Below are 22,732 nucleotides of genomic sequence, written 5' to 3'. Positions count from 1 at the left end.
TTGAAGGCAAATCCAAGTTTAACAAAGTGCCCGGGGAGTATCTAAGTTTTCAGGTTGAGAATTCATAAAGCAACGATACAACACTTCTTCTAGTATAGTGTTGTATTAGTGTTCAGTGATGTTTCATAACCTTATTTAGTCTGTGTCCACCTAGTGATGACATAACATTCTGCCGGTCAAATAGCTTCTCCATTTCCTACCTCCCCTGCTCGAAATTTATGCTTTCGAGTTGGCAAATAGATTCTAATGACTAAAGTTGAATAATAATTATCTTGAAATAATTTTAAGTCTCTCCTATATTCGATTAGAGACCAGTAGAGTTCGGATCAAGGGCGGAAGACTAGGCGGTAGAGTGAGGGTGGACGAAGTGTAACTCTGTAGGTTCCATAATAACTAACTATAGGTTCTATAAGTTTGAAACCGACAAATCCGCAAAATAACCTAAGGAGTGCACGAGTTAAACCAAAACCCATCGAAATGGTATCTAGGCTATTAATAAAGATGATTTATAAACATTTAGAAAGATCTTTCAAATGAAAGTATTGAAGCATATCTGGCTAGTTCTTTATCTGGTTTCTAGACCTGGACTTTTGAACTACCACCATGATATCCTAATCAGAAGATGGTAATACCATGACTACACTTTTCAACCGGAACAAGGAGTGCATCTTCAAAGTAGCAATCGTGTATCGTGTATCGTGTATCGTGTATCGTCGCGTTAGCAAATCTATAGTGATTCTCCAAAGTGGAGGTACCGTACTGTATAATGTGGCTGCGGTGACGCGGAAATTCTGGGGGGTTCCGCCCCGTGGCGTGCACGTCCAAGCTCCTGCCCAAATCCGATGAAACAAATTCCCTTCCATCTGATCTTACGATTTACTTCACCGCCTTGTCACCGCCTCAAATTCCATCAACTTTCCCCAACTGACCAGGTAACTGTTGCTAGGACCTTCGACATTAGAACGGCCTGATTGTGGGCTTCGCCCAATCGTGAGGTCGTTCGCGCAGCTCCCAACAGCTCGACCTCCGCGATGTCCGAGCCCGGCTCGGGGCCGGTGTCGTTGACACGATATCGGCCCTTTCTCTACCTTTTCACCGGTGTCGCCGCCGCCTATGCCTTCCTCTACATTCGCAATAACATCGTCTCATCGGAGCCTTCGTCACAAGCTCCGCTTCAACGTCGAAACGCTGTGCGCCGCCACCGGAGATCAGACCCCGAGCCTTTCAGACTTGTGGACACACCATCCTACCGTGCTATAACCCATCTGGAGCTACTGGAGCGCCAGAATGGTGTCTATGGGACCTTCCGAATCGAAACAGAAGATGGGAGACGGGTTGAAAGTGGACTGCTACCGTCACTACTGGCGACTCGCGATCAGCTGATGGAGGAGGTCAACGTTCCCGAAGCCCACGCCGAGCGCATGCGGGAGATGATGGAGGACACATTTCTCGAGTCTTTCCTGGCGCTTGACTTTCCCTCGGTCCATACTTTGCCAGAAAACAGTGCCGAACGGACTTATCTCACGGAGCAGTTGGAACGACGAGGAATCTCACGCGCGGGAATTGAGAGAGCACTGACCCGGTTCAACGCTGATGATAACTATGGCGATGAACTTCGCCGTCGACGTCAAAATGGTGAACGCGTTACTCTCTCCACTTCGACCTTTCCCGACGTCGCAGCGCCGCCCCCGAACCCGGAAGGCAGGGAGCCAGCGTTGGTCGACGACCAAAGCGTTTTCTCCTGGAGAGACGGGAATAATGACTCCTCCCCCCTCGCGAGAGGGTCAGAACCTGCTCAACCTGCTTTACCACATAGCTGAGGACCAGGCCCGGCGGGATGGTTATATCCATCGGGGAGTGACTTGCAATAGCTGCGGCGCCATGCCCATCCAGGGTATCCGCTATCGCTGCGCCAATTGCATTGATTACGATCTCTGCGAGACGTGTGAGGCCATGCAGGTGCATATCAAGACACATCTGTTCTACAAAGTCCGCATCCCCGCTCCATTCCTAGGAAACCCACGTCAATCTCAGCCTGTCTGGTACCCTGGAAAGCCTAATTTACTCGCGCGCAGCCTCCCTCGTATGTTGGCAAAGCGCCTCATGCGAGAAACTGGCTTTGAAAACACTGAGCTTGATGCTCTCTGGGATCAGTTCCGCTGTCTGGCAAGCCATGAATGGGCCGATGATCCAAACAAACTTGGCATGGCCATTGACCGCAAGACCTTTGACCGGTGCTTCGTGCCTAATACCTCGATTCGCCCGCCTCCACCAAGTCTCATCTACGATCGCATGTTTGCTTTCTATGATACCAATGCCGATAATCTCATTGGTTTTGAAGAGTTCCTGAAAGGCCTAGCCAGTCTAAACAATAAGAGCAACGATGAAAGGCTTCGTCGCGTCTTCCGTGGCTATGACATCGATGGTGATGGATATGTCGAACGAAAGGATTTCCTACGCGTGTTCAGGGCATATTACACTCTCAGTCGAGAGCTGACTCGTGACATGGTTGCTGGGCTGGAGGATGATTTCCTCGAAGGGTGTGCCCGTGATGTTGTTCTCGGCAGCCAGCCCATCAGCTCTGCATTCCCAGGCAGTATTCCATCAGGTGAAGTTTCACGAATTGGCGAAGGCAAGCGCATCAACCCGGAAGGTGATATGGAGATTGTCGACAACGGAGGAATCCTTCGGCAGGATGGGACTGATACAGGCAATCGACACGCCGTTATCGGCGATGCTTCTGTCAGAGGGCAATTTGGTCGTACCAGGCCGTTGTTCCCATCCACACTACGTCTTCCAAATACCGCGACTGAACCTCAGCAGCCGGATCCCACACAGGACGACGATGATGACGACGATGACGACGATGGCGAGGACGCGAGTGACTCCGATGGGTCTAGTTCATCGGCCGCCAGTGGAAATTGGCCACCACGAGAGCATATCGATGCCGAAGTCATTATTGAAGCCCTCGGAACGTACGTACCCCCTGAGGAAATCACCGACCCCGTCGACAGAGCTCGTATCGTGACAGTCGCCTACAACAGAATGCGTGACGATGATCAAAGACGGATTGAAGAAACCCGCCGCAATGGGATCGATGAACGCTGGCGGCGTAGAGAGTTTTACACCGACGAGGAGGATGGCGCCACTATTCCCGAGGGCTACCAACGAGACCCAACATTTGATGATGACTTAAGCGATGAAGCCTCTATGGATGAACCGTCTGCTGTCGAATCGCACCCGCCATCTCCTCGTTCCCGATCTTCCTCCAAGGTTCGTTTTGAGGATGATATTGCGGATGATTATGATGTGCGGTCCAATCCCTCGACATCCTCTCGCAGCATCCCTGTTGGTGAGCGTTGGGGTGGCTTTGAGATCCCCGAGGTTGAGAGGGACGTCGGCAAGGAAATCTTGTACCAAGTTACGCAACAAGGTTTCAATGAGCTTCTCGATGTTTTGTTCAAACCGAAGGAAGACTTGATGATGGAAGTCTACCGCACTCGGGCTGATCGCAAGACTTGGGCTCGTGAGATCGAAGAATTCGAGGTGTCTCAGGGTCGGAAAACGTCGCCCACTGCCAAGGATGGAGTTGCTTTCCCAAAGGATGAGGAGCATCCCCAGGAAATGACTGACAGCAGATCGCTGGATGATCTCTTGAGTCGTGCTGGGTATGCAGTACACAGCCCGACTCTGGAACCTGCAGATGCCCAGCCAGTCTTGGCACCTCCTTTGGCCGATGGCATGTCACCGGATGACGATGTGACGCCAACTCATCTTGCCAATCCTGATGATGAGGACGGGCTTGGCCAGAACCAGCCGTTTGAAGAAACCGAAGATGACGATGAAACAGCCTCGATGACTAGCTCATCCGACATGGGGGCCCACATTCGTCCCTCTGAGTACGCTTCTTTCGCGGAGTCCTTGGATGTCGAGTCCTTGGATGTCGAACCCGAGTCTAGCTTCGGCGAGGCGTTAGGTTACGACCCCACGCTCCCACAATTCCGTCCTGACTCGGATTCGACTCGTCCACGGCTCTCCTTCCGAGATGAACCTATGGTCATGGCAGACGATGAAGACAGTGCCTCGACCCCCTCTGATCTCCCCAACCGACTCCGCCTGGAACCAAACAACACAATTTCTCTCCCTGCACCCTCCTCTCCGCACTCATCCTCGGCGGAGGCTGAGGAAACAGCACCAAAGCCGCCTCCCTCGCCTATGCAACCACTCCCACCTCCACCTCAATCGACGACTCCACCACACGAGGCTGCAGTTCCACGCAAACCCACGCCACGTACTCTCGCCCGGTGGGTCGAACTCAACCGAGTCGAACGTGAGGCTAAGGAGCGTGGTGGTCGTGGAGCCAAGCTCAGCTTTGAGGAGTTTTCACGACGAATGGCGGCGGATAAGGGCCGTCGTCTAGCTTTCGTCGCAAGCTGGATTGAGATGGCCAGCTTTTGAATAGCTTTCTGGCGGGCTTTTCTTAGATGTCTTTCGATTAGATACCTATGTATATTATCTCCGAATTGATGATGTATGAATCTTTATTCTTATTCTCGGTTTTCTAGAGCTGCAACGTAGGATACGTGGACCTAATTGCCTAAAATTCTGATGCATTGGTCCATCCTAAATAGCTACCCCGCCAATTGTTCTCGTCCCTGCTGGGTGTACTAAGCCTTTAAGCAGCGTTCCGTAACGATACAAAACTGGTAGCTCTGGCAGGGCCCTAGGATGTAAGATAACCTGTTACGGCGGCTTTGTGGATATCCAACTTTAATCGTCAGTGCCCGCAACAGCTTGGCCAGGTGCTTGAGACCAGACCATTCCACTCCCCTCTCGTTCGTATGTCTATATGTAGCTCAGTTCCAGATCTCTATCGAGCCATGCGCATTTCTCTCATTGCCAACCTTAAACATCAACATTACAGACAGTACCGGCAAACCCTAAGATATATATATTTCCTCGTTGATACCCCAAAGAAAACCTCCAACCCGAGAAGGGAAATCGTCAATTATTTATTGTAGCCTTGAGAAATTTCAAGCCCAATCCAGCACTCCGGGCATTAATTGCAACATCACTAGCCAGAAAGATCCTTCAAGGTGGAATTGAAGGTATTTGTGAAGTGAAAGACATGTTCAACAGGTTCAGATTCCTAATTAGTCTGTAGCTCGCTTGCTGTAGCATAAATCTCAGCCCTTTCTCCATCAATTGGCCGGATGGTGTAGTTGGTTATCACGTATCGTTAACACCGATAAGGTCCTGGGATCGAGCCCCAGTCTGGTCAAATTTTTTGCTCTATTCCCACTTGAAGTCTCCATCGTGAAGTGGGTAGTTCAGAGATATTTTGTGCCGTGGGTGGATCTCGGGTAGGGTTAGCTTTGCGGATGTGATATCACGTGACGGATACGGTACCCGGACGCCGACACACATGATTACTAATCACACCGGTGCCGTTTCCATTGTTGTACGATTATGATTTTTGTCGAAACAGGTCAAGCATTCGTCTATTATCTGGGCTTTTAAATTGTCAGTGACCCTGTTTATAGAAATTTTGACTCAATCTGGGTACTGTCCTGTCCACCTTTCTTTCTTCCCAGCCGCCATCAGAAACAAGTCGTAGGAATGGGAAAACGGACGCCTTGACGGTATCGGCGTGTCCTCTGCTTCCAATTACCTTCCACAGTGCTCCGATATCTAGGCAGTGTAAATGATAGATACACTTGATTGGGAATGGTGTACAGTTGGGCAAATCTCTCTCTGAAACATTTGCCGGAGCCCAGAATTGATATATAGAGACGGCAGTCCAGCGAACCGGGCCAGACATAGAATGTCGCTGATGTAGTCCTTGTCTCTTAGAGAGACAGATACCAGATGAGGAGAGAGGAGTAACGAACGCTGAAAAAATGGCGCGTCAAAGCTTCAACAGTGTTCACATGACCATCCATGTCATCCATGCTACAAGACCCAAAAATCCGAACCAATCTGCGGTTCTAAATAGTGACCATTTGGTTGCTTTGTTAAAACTGAGTGGATGCATTGAAAGATCAGTGAGCATGGCTTTTTATAAGCACTGGTGCGACAAGTCTAACTCTATCAGCCATCAATATCTGAACGCCCGCCGCTCGTTGTGCCTAGATTGAGTTAGCTGCTGTATGAGCATGAGTACACCTCATAATTCTTCCTAAGACAGCAAAGTTCACTTATGGTTAGCCCTGTTACTCACTCTTGCGTTCTCTGGAATGTTTTTTAGTGGGCCATAAGTGCCGCAAACAAATCCTGCTTGTCTCACGTATCCCACAAGCCCCGGGCATGAAAGTAGTATCTCGGAATCAAAGACAATACCGGCCAAATTTCATCTTTTGGAGAATCTGACTGCTGCTTGCAAACTGGAAGCTCTCGTCCCCAAATCACTCGCCGGAAGCTTTCCAACATTATTGCTGAACATTACCGGATGATGTTCTGTTTGATGGCTAAAATAATGCAAATATCCGGTGTGAAGGAGGAGAGTATGATCTTTCGTCCTCTATCACTGTGGAATATTTGATCCAGGATTTGCTCCATGAATTCATTGATCTCAGGGCCAACTGGAGCCAGATCGGCTTCGATCACTTCGCGGATTCTCGGATATTCTTCATTCGGGTAAGTTGAAGCCATAGGATTGATAACAAGTACGATGTTGGAAGAAACATATTTATCTCTACTTAGAAAAGCCCATCATAAGGCAATCTCATTGGAATACGAAGTAAGGAATTATGAGATGTTACGAAGAATGAGGTACTTCTATGACAGTACTTAAAGACATTGATCAAAACTTGAAAGGCCATGGGTATTACCAGTCCGAGTCGAAATATTTAAGGCGTATGTTCGATCCACTCGCATTTATATGCTCGGGAACAAATGAAGGCCGAGGTTAAATGCATAATGTCTTGTGCTTTTGCACAACACACTATACCCCCTTTAGGTATAGTGAACAACACGCATTTCTAGATCCTTGACATCGAGACTTAAGAAAGGATTTTACACCACAACGCTAGGTAACGGTAAATATGGCGCCGAAAATGGCTACACTTGCCGCCAATTTGTGCGTCCGTTTTTACCAGAATATTAGTCATCAAACGTGCACGTGATGTGATCCTGCTCACCATCTTTTTTTCCCGTATGCTCGTCAGCGTCAGAGCAGCAGGATAGGCAGATACCTGGAGACAGGAGATTCTATAGTCTACTAGTTATATCTGACATAATTAGTCATGCATTTGAGCCCATAACTCAACGTTAACTAGTTAACTACAAATTGTCAGATAGGAGCTAGTAATTTAGGCCTATTGCGATTTCTATGGGTGCAACCAGATGGCCCCCTGACCTTTGTTCCGACAATGCTCCCTGAGCTCGCGTCTTCCCTCCCTGTCGTTCCCTTGGAATTCAAAAAAGATAAACTCAAAAATCCAATTTGTCGCCGGCCTTTACTTACCTGTTCTGAAATTATCAATCGTCTAATGAATTCACCCCACCTATCATTATTACCTACTGCAGTTGAGCTTGTCCGTTAGTATGATTTAGGTAATAGATCCCTACAACCTTCGGCGCGGTGCTGGCGAGGACCGTTAATAGTGAGTGCGCTAATGATATGCTCAGAAACTATATCCCTGCCCTAATTATAGTAATTAGTATACTATACTTTTACTGGCACGTTTCAGAAATACTTAAACAAGAATTCGACCCACCTGCAAACTTTATTCCTGAAAGTTCCTTTAGAAGATATGCAGTAACATTTAACGTTGCTCGCAATAAGTTCTTTGCGACTATTAATTCTTTAGAAATCAATGATTCACTCGATCCTTCGCTTTAAGTTATCAAATAGGGTAGGTATAAACCGGAAAGGATTATCTATGTGAAGGGCTGAAGCAAAATTTACTTAATTATGTAAGGCCAACATGCTGTTACAACAAACTTTGAAGAGAGGAAGAGAATCGTTCCCGCTTCGGCGGTGAAACGGGATGATTGTTTTATTGCCGAAAGCGATGCCTGTCCTTCATCGTCCGCTAGAGGATGCAGAATGATATATGGTTCACTGCCAGACTATGGCCCGTTACAGAAACCAACCCAGAATACCCGTGGGTTTGTGATACCATACTGCCTTTCCTTTCGGATGCATCACACTCATCAAGAAAAGTGGCATATAAGGCAGCGATTCTTTCTGGTCTCTTCAATCATGAGGCTAATGAAATTTAACATATAGGATGTTTTCTGTCTATCGTGAAGGTGAAATCTATAGAATAAGTTTCAACAATGGATGTGTTGAAAGGGTTGACGAAGGTAAAGAGGATGAATTACACAGATCTTTGGGTCAAACCCCAATGTTAGCTTTTCGGGAAACAAGGAATATTAGGAAAAATTACAATCCCAGCGGGCAACGCGCTTAGCTGTCTGCATGAACCTATAAAGGACCGAGGCCCCGAGATCTGCACGATTCAGCGTCCACCCGCATGGGACAGTAAGGTATCATGGCCCCCCCTCTTTTTAATGCCATCTCTCATATCCTCCCCTTAACCACTCTCATTCAAGCTTTTTGCCTACCCCCTCAACTCCTATATTATTCTCAGATAAAATGCCGTTGTATAAGTGTATCGCAAGGGTTTCTCTTCAAAGGCTTCTTTGTAGAAACATCATTACAGTTATGATTAGCAACCTTTCCAGGTAAGAAGTGTTTTCAGTTGATACTCACTTGATAATAAGCTTTCAGCTTTCAGTGGCGTTCGAACAACTATTCAGGCATTCTCGTGACCCCAAGTTTTGGAGGCGTCCACATGGACAGATCAGACAATTCCTGCGTTCTTGCATTGGGGTAATCTAGCTCCAGTTAGCTCTGTGCATGGGTACCTATCCAATTGGCATTCCGGAAAAACCCAGATGCTGATGTGCGCGAGATCAAAGCTAATCGATACCTTCCTCATCTCCGTTTTCTCTTTCCTGCAACCACACTCACCTTTGTATTTATACAGCCCGCATTCCTCTGAGAACTCTTCCCATAGGCCTTGATCCGGAACGAAGGCCCATCGTTCCGGCTTCAGCCCACACCAGATCCAGAAGTCAACGGCTCGTCCGGCTTTCAAGGAGCCGATCCACCCATTGTCCTCAGCGAGTGCGAGTATCTGCCACATTCTCCTTATTCTGGCTTCGGAAATATCACGAGGGGGTGAACCTTTCAAAATGGCTTCAAACCGGAGGTATTCAAGAACTGGATTGAGCTCTGTGCCAATAACAGGTCAGCGAACCTCATTGATGATGTCACAAGGGAATCAATACCAGCTTCTGCTCGAGTCGCGTAAAATTCTGCGACTACGCTGGAATCTTGAGCCCCTATCATATGTGAACCGACTTGCATTGCTTTTGCCGTTTCCCCCGAGGACTGTTTGAGACCTCGTGCCTGTTTCACCATGCTCAACCAATTGGAGAAACACATTGCTACTCGTCGCAAGCCTGCACCCAAGGTACTATCAGTACAGAAGTCTGACAATTTCTAGGAAATTCAAAAATTCTGCTGGCTGAGAGAAGAGAAATGCCGCCTTTTATTTCATTGACAGAAGTACGACTAAGAGACAGGCTACCCAGACAAAGTTACGCGCCTGTTGTTTTGCCAGAATGCGCTTGTATTAATTTCATTAATAAAAGCGTCTTGGCAATACCAATTTGAGAACTTTGCTTGCCTGAGCCTCATCCTCTCTTACTCGAATAAGACCTCTCTTATACCCGAACAAGAACTTCTTATACTCGAACAAGAACTACTCGGCTGACAGTTATAGCTCCAGCTTCCAGTCTTGCAGGCGACTAAAATTTGACACGGTGACGCTAGAGCTCAACAATTTCATATGTTGCTTATTTCCATTGACCTGTCGGTTTTGCTGTTTTGCTTTTTCCTGGACACCGTATTGAGCCACGTGAGAGGTAACTCATATGACTCATCCGCCCCTGAAATCGACAGGTCGACAAGCAAGCGGTCATGTGATGGTTAAAAATAGAAGATATGTGATGAACGGACTTCCTTAACTTATGTCCCTGAGACTAAACAATCCTTCTGTGTATCTTTGTGCATCTTAATCTCCACAATTTGGAATACGAAAATAGACATGAAAATCTCTAGCGTATTCACGAGGCATATATTTCGAAGCAAAAACCGAAAATAACGACGAGACCCAGATAACAGGCGTAACATAACTTTTAGGCGCTGAAAACCCCGTAATGATATAACTCTCGCTCAGGAACACAATCTTTAGGAAGCTTATCTTCCGTCCTTCATTCCCTGAATGTCAACCTCAAAACTCACACTGAAGCGCGAACCAAGGCCCGACCCAGTGGCCCAAGGGCATTTTCCAGCTCATCCTTTTCTCGTGGGATATCTCTAACTACACCTTGATTCGACATCATGAAAGCCAACATGATTGGTCGCTCGGGATTTCTCCCAAACCAATCCCACAGTCTGTTCAGTTTACCAATCTCATCGTTTGTCAACGAGTCTCCTTCTCCGATGAAGTTTTGCCGGGCTCCGTTTCCAAGCCAAAGGATGCCCTGTCGAAGGGTCTTTTGGTCTTCGAAACGCGTGAACAAACGCTGCCATTCAAGGGTCGGCAGAAAGAGACGATTCATCCAGATGAAGGTGCTCAGAATCACCTGGATCTTGTAGGCATGTTCTTCATGGCTGTTGGGGACTTGGAAAACATGCGCGTTATTCTTTTCGCATTTTAGGACTGTGCGGTCGATGAGATAAATAATGAGGTTCAATTCGATGCCGGCATATATCTTTGCGAGAGCCGAGTATTCATCCAGCGCGCCATTACCAAAGTGTTCTTGGAGCAACTGATTTAGAGACTCGGGAGTTCTCCATTCCCGAGCATCCAAAAACTTTGTCAAAGCTGTGGCAGATCCTATCATTTTGGCTTCATCTTTTGCCCAGCCCACAGCATGATTGGAAATCCACTTCTTTAGATGATGACCGACGTGATTGGCATTGGTGAACTTTTGCTTGTGCTTTGCAGCTTGTCTTGTCTTCTCTTCCCTGGTTTGCTGGGCAATGTTTTCGTGAAGATGGAGCACCTGAAGACGGATATCGAGATTGTTGTTCAATGCTCGAGTAGGTTCTACGGGTGTCTTATACCGTGTATCATGTTCATCATTGGCCCATTGCGCCATGTACAAGAAAAGAACCTGGATTTCAACCAGCGGGTTCATTTCCGTCATATGGGGACCACGCAGGTACCCGCCTTGCTTCATGTACACCCGATAATGCACCGCTTCGTATCCACTTCCTTCTTTCTTATATTCCTCCTTCTGAACCTCAAAAATTTCGTATATAATGCCTTTGACAAGATCACGGTCTTCCCATCTCTCGAGAATAATGCGAGCCCCGGCAAGATCGACGATGTCGTTATGAATATCCTTTAGAGTTTTGTACGGACCGTTCTTGCGCTCGCGTTGCTCAAGCTTCTTTCGGAGACTTTCGGGATTCTTCGCGCGGCTCTTGGTCTGATGGGGTATGTTCTTCTCCGAAAGGGCCCGTTCGCATGACACTGCAGCTCTCTTCGCCAGATCTGCGTACTCATTTTGCCTATATAGGTCTATGAATGTAGAAATCACAGATTCGTCGTCGATGAGGGCTTGATTGACCATATTTTCCAGCTACTTGAAGAAGGAATCGGAGGAACCTGAACGTGTGAGTGTAAAAAGATTTAAAAAGGAGGTGAGGTTTAATAAGGAGCAAGGAACAAGAGGACGACGGGGAGCAGCCGGGGTATTTATCTTCGCTAAATTCTGCAAAGAATGTGCTCAGCTTCCAGGAGACAAGTGCGATTTCTACCTTACAATACTCTCACAAAATTGACACCCAGACGAAAAGTCAGTGCATCACCAGATTGACCAACAACAATTTTTTTCCATGTCCGAAGCAATTGCTGATGGTGTGTAGAGAACCAGGGTTATCGGGGGATCGGTGAAGAGCGTGAAGAATGATTGGTTGCAACTTGTTAGAACGAACCGTCCATCTGCATGTCAGCCTTAATGCATGGCAGATTTGGGGACTAAAAGTAACCATTTTTGTTGGAACAATACGTCCATGCTGGAAGATGTGAGAATTCTCTCTAGGCTCTACTTTTCATACGTTACCCGATTAGCGCGATGCAGTTTTTTCAACACCTGTAGTGGCCCAACCCTTGAACAAGCCTTGTTTGTACCCGACACAAGGGTGGTTGCGATCGAACTGCAGTTTGATCCGCATCTTTGCGAACAGTTTCTTCGAGCAACTTGTTCATCCCACACGGCACATCGCACAGTGAAGCACCGTGCTGGAACAAAACATCCAAACTTCTGCTTGGCTCGTATGTGCGAAACTCTCCCTTGAGCAAATCTCCATATTGAATGTGCTTGACGAAGCCCCGTTTTGGGTCAGAGTGTCGAAGTCGTATCCCCCGTTCCAGCAAAAGTGGCAGAGAGTAATACAGAAGAGCGAGAAACAAGCTGTGTTTTCTGGACGTGGCCATCACGAATTGTAACATTGTTGTAACCTGGAAAACACGTACCGTCGACTTCAAGACGTCGACATTTTCCGCAATATCAGTAAATTTAATTGGAATTCCGAAGAGCGCTATAGGGTACAAGCAATTTTACCATGTGAGTTGTGTGATGAATTTTATAAAGCCTGGCAGGATTGGGATGAATGTACGTTTATAGCTGCCACAAAGGCGATTTGGACAGACTCGGAATAAATCAATCAATCAATCAATCAATCAATCAACTAGGAGAGTACCGCCTGGTCTACAGTATGAGTCATCTAGACAGTCACAAATGATGTTCACTCCCACTTCCAGGCGTTAGTGGAAATCTGGAACAAAACAGCCAAGCTCCCAGAGGACACAAACCGTCCTCAGGAATACGGCCTGGGCTCCTGGAGGCTCATTATCAAGCCCCCAGGAACAAGAACCTTGCTTCAAAGGACTGGAGTCACTATTATAACGGCGGAATTGAAGGAAATCACTCAACGGTGGATGTCAGACATACTGGAGTGTGGCTAACGTCCCTACTTTCAGCACGTTTATTTTAATAATAGACCGCGATTTAGAATTAATTAAAGAGCACCTTTACGGGGGATTCGGTGTTAGCTACCAGAACCTTTGATGGTTCAAAATTACTTTAGTAAACGCGAAGCATTTTAATCAGTAGAGAGATGAAGTAGGAAAAATTGAAGTTAGTCTAGCCTAGATACAGGGAGGAAACCGTAAGGAAAGAGACCCTGAGGCTATTCATATATCAGGCCTCGGTACCTCCTTCGGCCATCGTGTTTAAAGCAGAAGTAAGAAAAAGCGATAAGATTCGGATCTATAGTCAAAACAACTTGTAATATGATCAGGTATGTAATCGACATGGCTTCTGGAGTCTCAGCCTTCTAATGTAGCTAATTAAAGACTGTCAAATTTATAGGTAGACGAAAGAAAGCGTGCACAGGTATTTGAGATTACTTGTATCTATACCTTCTGCCCACCAACACCGTCTCGTTGGCGTGGGTGGGCAAAAAGCCACAGGTAGGATTCGAACAGAATTTATGTCTACCTTTGCCTAGGACAGCTAATCAACGCAGCCAAGGCTTCTCGTGGGGCAGGTACGAATATTTGCTCGATAGCAGTAGTGTATAATGGTTCTCGGATCAAGCCGGGCCCAATTTAGTAAGCTTAATAGAATCGACAGTGCAACGAAACCTGCATTTTGAAGAAATGAATGGTGCAGCGTAGAGATCGGAATTCTCACATGAGATGAAAGACAGATTGAGGCCTGTGCTCTGCGAGCCGATCACTCCCTGAAGGTGGCAGTTTTACCGTCACCTAGATTACTATATAAATATATATTCTTGGACTTTCTCTTATATAAAGATCTATTGATGGAGCTGTCTTTTGAACTGTCCTTTGAACTGTCCTTTGAACTGTCCTTTGAACTGTCCTTTGAACTGTCCTTTGAACTGTCCTTTGAACTGTCCTTTGAACTGTCCTTTGAACTGTCCTTTGAACTGTCCTTTGAACTGTCCTTTGAACTGTCCTTTGAACTGTCCTTTGAACTGTCCTTTGAACTGTCCTTTGAACTGTCCTTTGAACTGTCCTTTGAACTGTCCTTTGAACTGTCCTTTGAACTGTCCTTTGAACTGTCCTTTGAACTGTCCTTTGAACTGTCCTTTGAACTGTCCTTTGAACTGTCCTTTGAACTGTCCTTTGAACTGTCCTTTGAACTGTCCTTTGAACTGTCCTTTGAACTGTCCTTTGAACTGTCCTTTGAACTGTCCTTTGAACTGTCCTTTGAACTGTCCTTTGAACTGTCCTTTGAACTGTCCTTTGAACTGTCCTTTGAACTGTCCTTTGAACTGTCCTTTGAACTGTCCTTTGAACTGTCCTTTGAACTGTCCTTTGAACTGTCCTTTGAACTGTCCTTTGAACTGTCCTTTGAACTGTCCTTTGAACTGTCCTTTGAACTGTCCTTTGAACTGTCCTTTGAACTGTCCTTTGAACTGTCCTTTGAACTGTCCTTTGAACCGTCTTTTGATCTCTCTTGATAGCTAAGGTTTCTTTATAGTCTATTATCGTTCAAAGTCGTGACTAATAAGACTATTTTGAAATATTTGGGCTTCTAACGTATCGCAATCATACCATATGCATTGTGATAAAAGCATTAGTAGGTATTATAAGGATGTCAAGGTACTTTATGTACCTACTATCCACGGGCGAGTCCGAAAATAGTATACTATGTCGTGCGAAAGCACAAGTTGTTGTGCGATTAGCCCTAGTCTAAATCAACGTGGGTGCATATGGCTATTAAAGCGGGCGGATTCTCTGATCATTAATTTTAGTCTGTACACTATCCATTACTAGGAAAGCTCACAGTTAATCAAAGCAAAGCATCTTGTTTTTAAGCTAGGTAGTAATAATTCTGCATTAATAGTCAGAGGATCAAAAATCTACTTTGATGAAAAATGCGGTTGGGGGGAGGGGAATTCATACTCTTTTCAGCTATGTACCTTCGACTGGGCATGCCCCACAATCAACATTTTCAAGTTCCAAATACATTCATACAGTACAGTATTACCTGTAATAACATACCACTTCGCAATCGTAATTTACAGTTGGCAGAAATCTCTTCTCCATTAAACTATGATCTATACACACTGTGAGATACTCATCATTATGATATTCTAGCTGTTGTCAAATTACCTCTGTATAAGTATGCGCCTCGCATTTAATCTTGTATAAATCACTTAAATATGCGACGGAAGGGCGTTTGTTCCATGGTCTAGTCTAGGAGATACAGGAGACTCGGCCAAGTCAACGTGGAGACTTTGACAGCCAATCATTGAGTCGGGGAACCGAGCTTTCTCTCTCGTAGGCTAACATTTGCTTTTCCGTCAATTCAATGGGGTGATGGCGCAATGGTAAGTTTGCAGAGTGGGTCCATCAACCAACGAGCTGTCCACTAACTCACCTCGATAGGTAACGCGTCTGATTCCAGGTAATGGAGATTCCAGAAGATTGGGAGTTCGATTCTCTCTCGCCTCAGCACTATTTTTGCTCTAGGTGCACTGACAGATGTCAGTGGGATGATTTTATGCAGCTGTCTCAACTTGACCGCAGATTTTATGCAGCTGTCTCAACTTGACCGCAGATTTTTGCAATTGCTGCCCCACTATGATTCGTTAAATTACCATCACCTGTCCCTGAAACCCTTCAACAAATGAACAAATCATTATTATTATAGTTGAAGGAATGGGCTATATGATTAGAATCGCTCAGTGATGCCTCGGAGAGACATTTTAAAAAGGTTGGGAAGGAACTGCTGCATACTACGAGCAAGAGCATATATAGTTAAGGATACTATTATCGTTACAAAGATGCAATACGTCGTGCCAGAGCATAGTAATGGAGAGACGAAATTCTGACACAGCCTGTCACTTTCAAATGAATTTTGTAACTTGGCAAGACGGTCTCCAAGCTAGGTAATATTGTTTCAGACGCTGATATGTATTGAGAGGCACATCGAAATGACAATTCATTCGACTCTGTTCCTGGCCCATTTTTTACCTTTATACACAGCGGATTCCCGAATCTGATTCTGCAGGTCATAAACTTATCATATTATTGTAAGACAGAGTACATGTCCCCGATTATCAACCCCGATTATCAACCCCGATTATCAACCCCGATTATCAACCCCGATTATCAAACCGATGAATCATCTGAAATCCCACCTAATATATCTGCCAAATATCCCCTCCCACGCCATCTGATTCGAGTTACCTTCTTCACAACATAGTGGTTTCGAAAATAGGTTAGTAACCTCACAACCGTTTTAATTGCCACGAAGCGAGGGCTTAAAGATTGGTGCATCTTGGCGTCAACCTCGGCATCTGACCTCGAGTGACAGGCATTCTCGAGGAAGCAGTCCAAATGCTGTATAATGGGTACCAAAATGCCGAAAGATGCTGGGTTGCTTGAAAACTGTTGCGAGGATCTCACTTTCGTGTTCCTCTACTACCGTGTCCAGGGTGCCAATAACGTGAAGAAAGGGCGTGGAGAGACTCTGGGAGTACATACTGTTGTAGTACTCATCGTGCCACGGTACCCAGAGATGCAGATTGCAAACTTCAGAGAACGCTGGCCGGAAAGGTTGTCAAGGAATGAATTGACTGGTAATCCCTGAGCCTCAAGCATTTCTCTCTTTCTGTGAATGGATGACGCATCACAAAGAGAGGCAATCATGCCTGTGGAGGCGCCACCTTGGGAGAACCCCACGGCGGCATGGACTGGCCTTCCCCCAAGTGAACGACCCAGGGTGTCGATGGTATCTCGCAACCATATGTATCTGCTTGTGTTGTCTAGATTCAGCCACCAGGCCCGGCGGTCGATGCTGGTATGGCGGTCTTGCTCATCGATAATGGTTTCGTTCAGAGATATAGGAGCGTCGGGGAAGATGAACTCGATGCCCCCGGGTATTTTCCTGTCATTCGTGGCAGAAGAGATTGACTTATGTGTTGCATAAGTAGCCGCCTTTTCACCTTGAAGGCCTCGCTTGACTGGGCGTACCCCGGAAGTTATTGTCAGTCAATGAATGAGCTGTATTCCACGATGTGTTATCTCACCATGTAGCATGAGAATCCTGAACGTTTCGCGGCTGGACGCAAGAGCGGGCATCGTTCTACCATGACTGATTCTCTGGAAGAAAAAAATCAATGGCGTAGGAAGAGAAGAAAAAGATGGTGGAGGATTAAAGAGAAGCTGGGTTCAAAATTGTAACCAATTCTGAAGGAAGGGCAGAAGAAACTTTTCCATATTTTCTGGCAGTCAAGTCAGGCTGCTTATACCCATTTATGTTGACGGCCAAATTTTCAATCAGCTACCTAGACCTGCCCTGAATACCTCCCATGTAGACGTTCTGACAAAGAGCGCGTATTATCCTCTGGGAAATATGGATCCCTTCGTGGGCGTCTACTGTCAACTGAACGTGGTCAAATTCCTCAAGTAAGATTAGCGTCCGCCAAATGATTTCTACGAATCCTCAGGGCCCCTACAAAATCCGCAGGGGGTCTATTTTTGGTAAAAATTGAGATCCACGCAGCTGAGCACCTGCTGAGGATCAACTTTTCAAAGGGGGGTTTTTTTTCCGCAAAAAGTCAAGTTCACGGCACTGATAGTGGATCATAATCCAACAAGCGACCTGACCCTCAAAAAAGGAAAAGGTGTCACTGACACTCACTATTTAGGTAGATCTTGCAACCTGAGGTATCGAGCTTGTTCCCTTTGAACATGAATTTCATAAGTTAGATAGACAATAATTCCTGCTCGTTCCGGGTGGAGCGAGCCGCTCGGGAGAACGGTCTGTCAGTGTTAGGGATATTTCTTGCTGGAGGCTTTTGTCTGCTAACAATGCACTACGTATTGTACACAACACGAAAAAGAGACGCCGTCTCATTTTTACTTCAATCCTGTTTAAGGTTGTACCATGATTCAATTATACTTGAACGTATCATGTACAATGTTCAGAACTTTTGACCGCTTAGATTTGCGGCTTTTGGAAACATTGATTCTAACTACTTGGGCGCCTTTCTCGTGGCTGAGACGCGAATAAGGTTCACGGCTGAGATTATTTTATCCGTGCCGTGCCGTGCTGTTTTGTTTTCTTTTCTCCAAATTGATATAACTTTCTATTAAGTAGTTATACTAATATCCTCGTCACTGCCACGTTGGTGCTGCAATTGTCATGTGGCTGTCCAGTAGGGTCAGGCTAACGGAGTGCAATCAGAAGGATTTGTGCCCCAAGCTCGTATAGGGGCTGGCCCACCAGAGATTTCTAGAAGCCCACGCGCTATCAGGACCTATATACTTGCCGAGCGCCCGTTCAGCTCAGTCACTCAGCCACCATATTCGACACGAAATTTTCTTCAGTTCTTATGTATTATTTCTGAACAATAATTCAAGAGGGCATAGCGTTGCTTCGGGGTCGCCGGCAAGAACAGGAGCCATCCGAATTTGTTCGACTCCACAGGGATTCAGAGTCCAACATCTGACGAACTACGTATTAGTAAGAAGTGAAAATGCAAACTGTTGGGGAATCTGGGAGTCTGTCAGCTCTCCACATCGGCGGGGCTTTTCACTACTGTACTGTAGACAGTTTATTGTAGTTCACCTAGCGTGCGAGTACAGTAAACGTACAGTATCTGTCCCTCCATTGACCCACCGCGCTACCGATACACAAGTTCAGTACATATATGATGACATCCCAGTACATTGTTGGGGAGCCCATCCAGACAAGGCTCTTCCTTTTTGTTGCACTGCAGTTTGGGGTCGAGCAAGGTCCATCGCTAGATCAATGGCAGCGTCATTACCGTTCCATATCACCGAGCATGTTATTGACTCACAGCATATCCGAGAATATCCTCTTGCGACAACAAGGGCCGAAGATGCTCTCAAGCTAGTAGTCAAGAGATACACTCCTAAATCAAATCCAAATCCCCAGTCAGGTGATCTGACCATCATCGGGGCCCATGGAAGTGGATTTCCAAAGGTGAGTAGTCTTCATGTTTCATTGGGTCCCTGACCGCATTTCATCTCGTCCCGAGAGTTACTCATATTAAGAAAAAGGAACTGTACGAACCGATCTGGGAGGGGGTTCTCTCACAGCTACATGACAAGGGAATTCGCATCCGCTCAATCCGGATAGCAGACATTGCCAACCAAGCGGCGAGCGGGGTCTTGAACGGGGAGTACTTGGGAAACAGCCGTTAGTATGCTTCCATCTTTTCTGAAATAAATGCCCCAGCTAACGCGGATGCCTAGTATCGTGGTTTGATCATGCCCGCGACCTCCTCAACATGATCAACCAGTTCAAGGCCGACATGCCACGCCCATTGTTGGCATCGGCCATAATCTCGGGGCAGGCCAACTGTAAGTTACTTGTCCCGTTAAGATATCTCCCAGCAAACGAAAGCCACCGGCCGATAAATTCTTTTATCTAGCGTGCTTTTATCTGTGATGCACCCACGCTTATTGACCTCCCTGGCACTCATTGAACCGGTCATCGAGAAGGATATGTACACCGGAAAGGGCCGATCTTTTCTAAACTATCACTGAGCAAGAAAGATACGTGGGTATCTCGTGCAGAAGCGGCTACTCATTTCAAGAAGCAGTTCAAGACCTGGGATCCGAGGGTGCTCGAGCGCTGGCTGCAATACGGTCTGCACGGCCTTCCAGGTTCGGATACCGTCACTCCTTAAACCTCTCGCGATCAAGAGGTGATGTACTACCTGCGTCCTAATTTTGACAATCGGAAATGATTGAGCTCGAAGAGTGACCCTGCTACCCTGAGTGAACACGATCCTTGCTTTCACGCCGACATCATTGGCCCTACCCATGCGACATATTCTTTCTACCGCTATGAGCCCATTTTAATGTGGAACTTATTACGGCATGTCCGCCCGTCCGTTCTTTATCTCTTTGGCGATCGGAGCCCTGTCTCGACACCAGATCTTCGCAAAGAGAAGCACGCGGACCGGCATAGGCATCGGCGGCAGTGGTGGCTGGACGATTAATTGGGTGAAGGAGATCACAATCCCCCGCACAGGATACCGACTTCCTTTCGAGAATGTGTCTCGTATATGCGAGGAAACGGCGTATTGGCTTGAACAAGAGGTCGCCCGATGGTCTGAGGATGAAGCGCGCATTTCTCAAGACTGATTGGATGCTACGCCGGAAGTACGATCCTCGTTCCCAAATGGCTGGGAGACGCACCTGGATTCCTGTCTATCCCAAACCACAGCGAAGCCTAAGCCGCAGTCAAAATTATAATGCATGGACAAAACGATCATCTCGCGATCCCATCATACCGCAATGCCAACAACGGAATATTGAAAATATAGAGGGTAATAATGGTACATGAAGCCATTTGTCGGCAAGTAACGAAGTTCCCTGTTCTACGTTAAAGGTGACGGCTTTTGTGTATGCGTTTAGCACATCCAAGGGGAGAAGATCGCTTGATCATAGAACTGGAAATAGGCTCCATTGCCCAGGCTAATTATAGTGAGGGTTCTGTCGATGGAAGATCAAGGGCTCAATCTAAAAGAAACAATAAGGCGACTAAGAGCGACATAAAGAAGGTGCAGATTGTATGTGGACTTCGCGTAAGGCGACGGGTAGCCGAGTTCGGCCTAGCGTGTGGTGCTTAACTTTATCCTGCATACAGTAGTATGGCCACGTGATCCATATTTGCAAAGCTAAACTTACCCGAGATCCACCCACGGCACCAAAAATCTCAACCACCCACTACATTATGGAAACTTCAAATGGGAATAAGGGCAAAAATTTTGACCAGACTGGGGCTCGATCCCAGGACCTTATCGGTGTTAACGATACGTGATAACCAACTACACCATCCGGCCAATTGATGAATAAATGGACAAGGTTTATGCTATACCAAATTTAGCTGAATTGAAGCACGAATCTGGGTGAACAGTGGTTCAATTTCAATGAAATAGCCGGGTCGAATGCACGCTATCTAGAATGCACACTGTTTAGAAATTGCGAGTTCTCTGCGGTCTCTCCCCCCCCCCCCCCCCCCCCGAGTACTCGAGTGCGGTCTCCCCTGCCCTCCTTCGCCCTGCCCGGGACTGGTCAATTGATCACTGGGCTAGGCATTGGAAATAGATCCTATCATCTGCCGTTCCAGTCTGTCTATGCCATGCGGCTGCTCTTAATAGCTCGTTGGGTAGCTCGACGGTGCACCAATGCAGACGTCATAACCAAGCCACAGGGACTGGCAGCCTGCCCCGACGTATGGATTCCATTCATTGAACTTGAACTGTTCCAAGTGAGTCACTGCGTTCTCAATTCGCTCCATAGTCAATAATCACAAAGGAAACACTTGTTCGAGAGTGGAAAGGACAGTACGCACCTAGGCTGCGGTGATACTATACTGCGATTCAATGGTCTAGCAGTCGTCCCCGCTAACGACGAGGTGATACTTTATGCATTCAGCGACGGTGCTCGGTTCCACGTCCGGGACTGCCGGCGTCGACGTCGGATTCGACGTTGTAGTGCGTGGTGGAAGAGCTTCCAATGGCAGGGGCGTCAACGCAGACCAGGTAGCCGAGCCAGAGAAAACTACACGATGATCCAGCAGTCGGGTTCCATGCCAGAAAATGTCAATATGATGAGTGAACGATACAAGCTCGTGATTAATGTCGAGACGAGGGCCGTCCGATTTGTGCAGACGTACCTTAGCAGCAGTAATACCATATTCCTGTTCGATACCAACGCAGGTGTCTCCAGCGACTACCTTGTGGTACTTGATGCAGCTGGGGTCGGTGGTTGGTTCAAGTGTGCTTGTGCCCGTGGTATCTGTCGCTGTTGACGTCGCTGTTGTCGTCGCTGACGATGCAGAGGTGCTGCTCGCGGAACCGATACAAACGGCGTCACCTGTATCGCTGGGTGAGCTGCCGTGAGGACGTGGTTCAGGGGGAGGGAAGAGTGCAACCACCAATATCGAGGTATGAACAGGTCGAGCCGACAGCCAGGGTCCAGCTGTAGAATTGAGCAATGGTGAAGTTGCCGAATCCTGCTACAATGCCGGCGCAGGAATCACCACTCTTGACGACATAATACGCAACACCTACATTTTTCAGCTCTGAAAATGAAAGGTCCCAATCAGGATGCTGTACTGAGAGAACGACTTACAGTGAGGGGCAATTCCGGTCTGCTCTGGGGCTCTAGAGACGGATGTGGAGGATGCGCTGGCTGTGGTGGCTGTTGTGTTAGAGGACATCACCCCGCCTCGAGTCCGGTTTCCTGTCTGGGGATGTTGGGAACTATTATGTATTAGCCTTGCATCTTTCACCTTTCACTTCGCAGCACAAGTTTGACTTCGCACTTCTTCCTGGATTAACCTCTCCTGGCGACTCCGCCTAGGTACAAAAGGGACTAAGATTGCAACGCTATTCCCTCTCCAGCCCCTCTTTGTCCACAAATCCATAATGCCTAGCGACCTACGCCCTGAAACGCTCCCACGTCCAGGAGACGGTGATAATCCATGCCGCTGACCTGTATCTCCTGGTGATCACATACAGAAACCCCTCGAGACATAAAACGAAGTGAGACACTTATAGGTTTGTCTGCTAGGACCAATGGAGAATTGTCCATACCATCCCCGACGATGCACAGCGCTCAGC

General features: G+C 46.9%; 7 protein-coding genes across 7 annotated transcripts; 4 read left to right on the top strand and 3 right to left on the bottom strand.

Moving 5' to 3' along the window:
• Positions 1 to 1,031: 1,031 nt before the first annotated feature.
• Positions 1,032 to 4,458, top strand: N7473_007680 (EF hand domain protein; the record flags this gene model as incomplete). The annotated part of the gene is made up of 2 exons (XM_057153620.1): positions 1,032 to 1,783; positions 1,872 to 4,458. The coding sequence occupies 2 exons, from the start codon at positions 1,032 to 1,034 to the stop codon at positions 4,456 to 4,458; spliced, it is 3,339 nt and encodes a 1,112-aa protein (XP_057007958.1).
• Positions 4,459 to 8,758: 4,300 nt separating this feature from the next.
• On the bottom strand, positions 8,759 to 9,379 carry N7473_007679 (uncharacterized protein; the record flags this gene model as incomplete). Its single annotated transcript, XM_057153619.1, has 3 exons — positions 8,759 to 8,844; positions 8,981 to 9,244; positions 9,301 to 9,379. 3 exons carry the CDS (start codon positions 9,377 to 9,379, stop codon positions 8,759 to 8,761), a joined length of 429 nt encoding a protein of 142 aa, XP_057007957.1.
• Positions 9,380 to 10,314: 935 nt separating this feature from the next.
• N7473_007678 (RelA/SpoT domain-containing protein) lies at positions 10,315 to 11,658 on the bottom strand (the record flags this gene model as incomplete). Its single annotated transcript, XM_057153618.1, has 1 exon — positions 10,315 to 11,658. The coding sequence occupies one exon, from the start codon at positions 11,656 to 11,658 to the stop codon at positions 10,315 to 10,317; it is 1,344 nt and encodes a 447-aa protein (XP_057007956.1).
• A 4,827-nt stretch (positions 11,659 to 16,485) lies between these two features.
• Positions 16,486 to 16,716, top strand: N7473_007677 (uncharacterized protein; the record flags this gene model as incomplete). Its single annotated transcript, XM_057153617.1, has 1 exon — positions 16,486 to 16,716. One exon carries the CDS (start codon positions 16,486 to 16,488, stop codon positions 16,714 to 16,716), a length of 231 nt encoding a protein of 76 aa, XP_057007955.1.
• Positions 16,717 to 18,882: 2,166 nt separating this feature from the next.
• On the top strand, positions 18,883 to 19,786 carry N7473_007676 (uncharacterized protein; the record flags this gene model as incomplete). Its single annotated transcript, XM_057153616.1, has 4 exons — positions 18,883 to 19,077; positions 19,155 to 19,293; positions 19,350 to 19,457; positions 19,653 to 19,786. The coding sequence occupies 4 exons, from the start codon at positions 18,883 to 18,885 to the stop codon at positions 19,784 to 19,786; spliced, it is 576 nt and encodes a 191-aa protein (XP_057007954.1).
• A 193-nt stretch (positions 19,787 to 19,979) lies between these two features.
• Positions 19,980 to 20,246, top strand: N7473_007675 (alpha/beta-hydrolase; the record flags this gene model as incomplete). The annotated part of the gene is made up of 1 exon (XM_057153615.1): positions 19,980 to 20,246. One exon carries the CDS (start codon positions 19,980 to 19,982, stop codon positions 20,244 to 20,246), a length of 267 nt encoding a protein of 88 aa, XP_057007953.1.
• Positions 20,247 to 21,495: 1,249 nt separating this feature from the next.
• Positions 21,496 to 22,329, bottom strand: N7473_007674 (LysM peptidoglycan-binding domain-containing protein; the record flags this gene model as incomplete). The annotated part of the gene is made up of 3 exons (XM_057153614.1): positions 21,496 to 21,983; positions 22,042 to 22,176; positions 22,242 to 22,329. 3 exons carry the CDS (start codon positions 22,327 to 22,329, stop codon positions 21,496 to 21,498), a joined length of 711 nt encoding a protein of 236 aa, XP_057007952.1.
• Positions 22,330 to 22,732: the final 403 nt, after the last annotated feature.

The sequence above is a fragment of the Penicillium subrubescens genome, assembly GCF_028828155.1.
Source record: "Penicillium subrubescens strain IBT 31985 chromosome Unknown utg000005l_segment0_segment0, whole genome shotgun sequence".
Taxonomy (NCBI): Eukaryota; Fungi; Ascomycota; class Eurotiomycetes; order Eurotiales; family Aspergillaceae; genus Penicillium; species Penicillium subrubescens.
The sequence above is the reverse complement of the archived record's forward strand: the minus strand, read 5'-3'. Positions and strand labels throughout refer to the sequence as shown.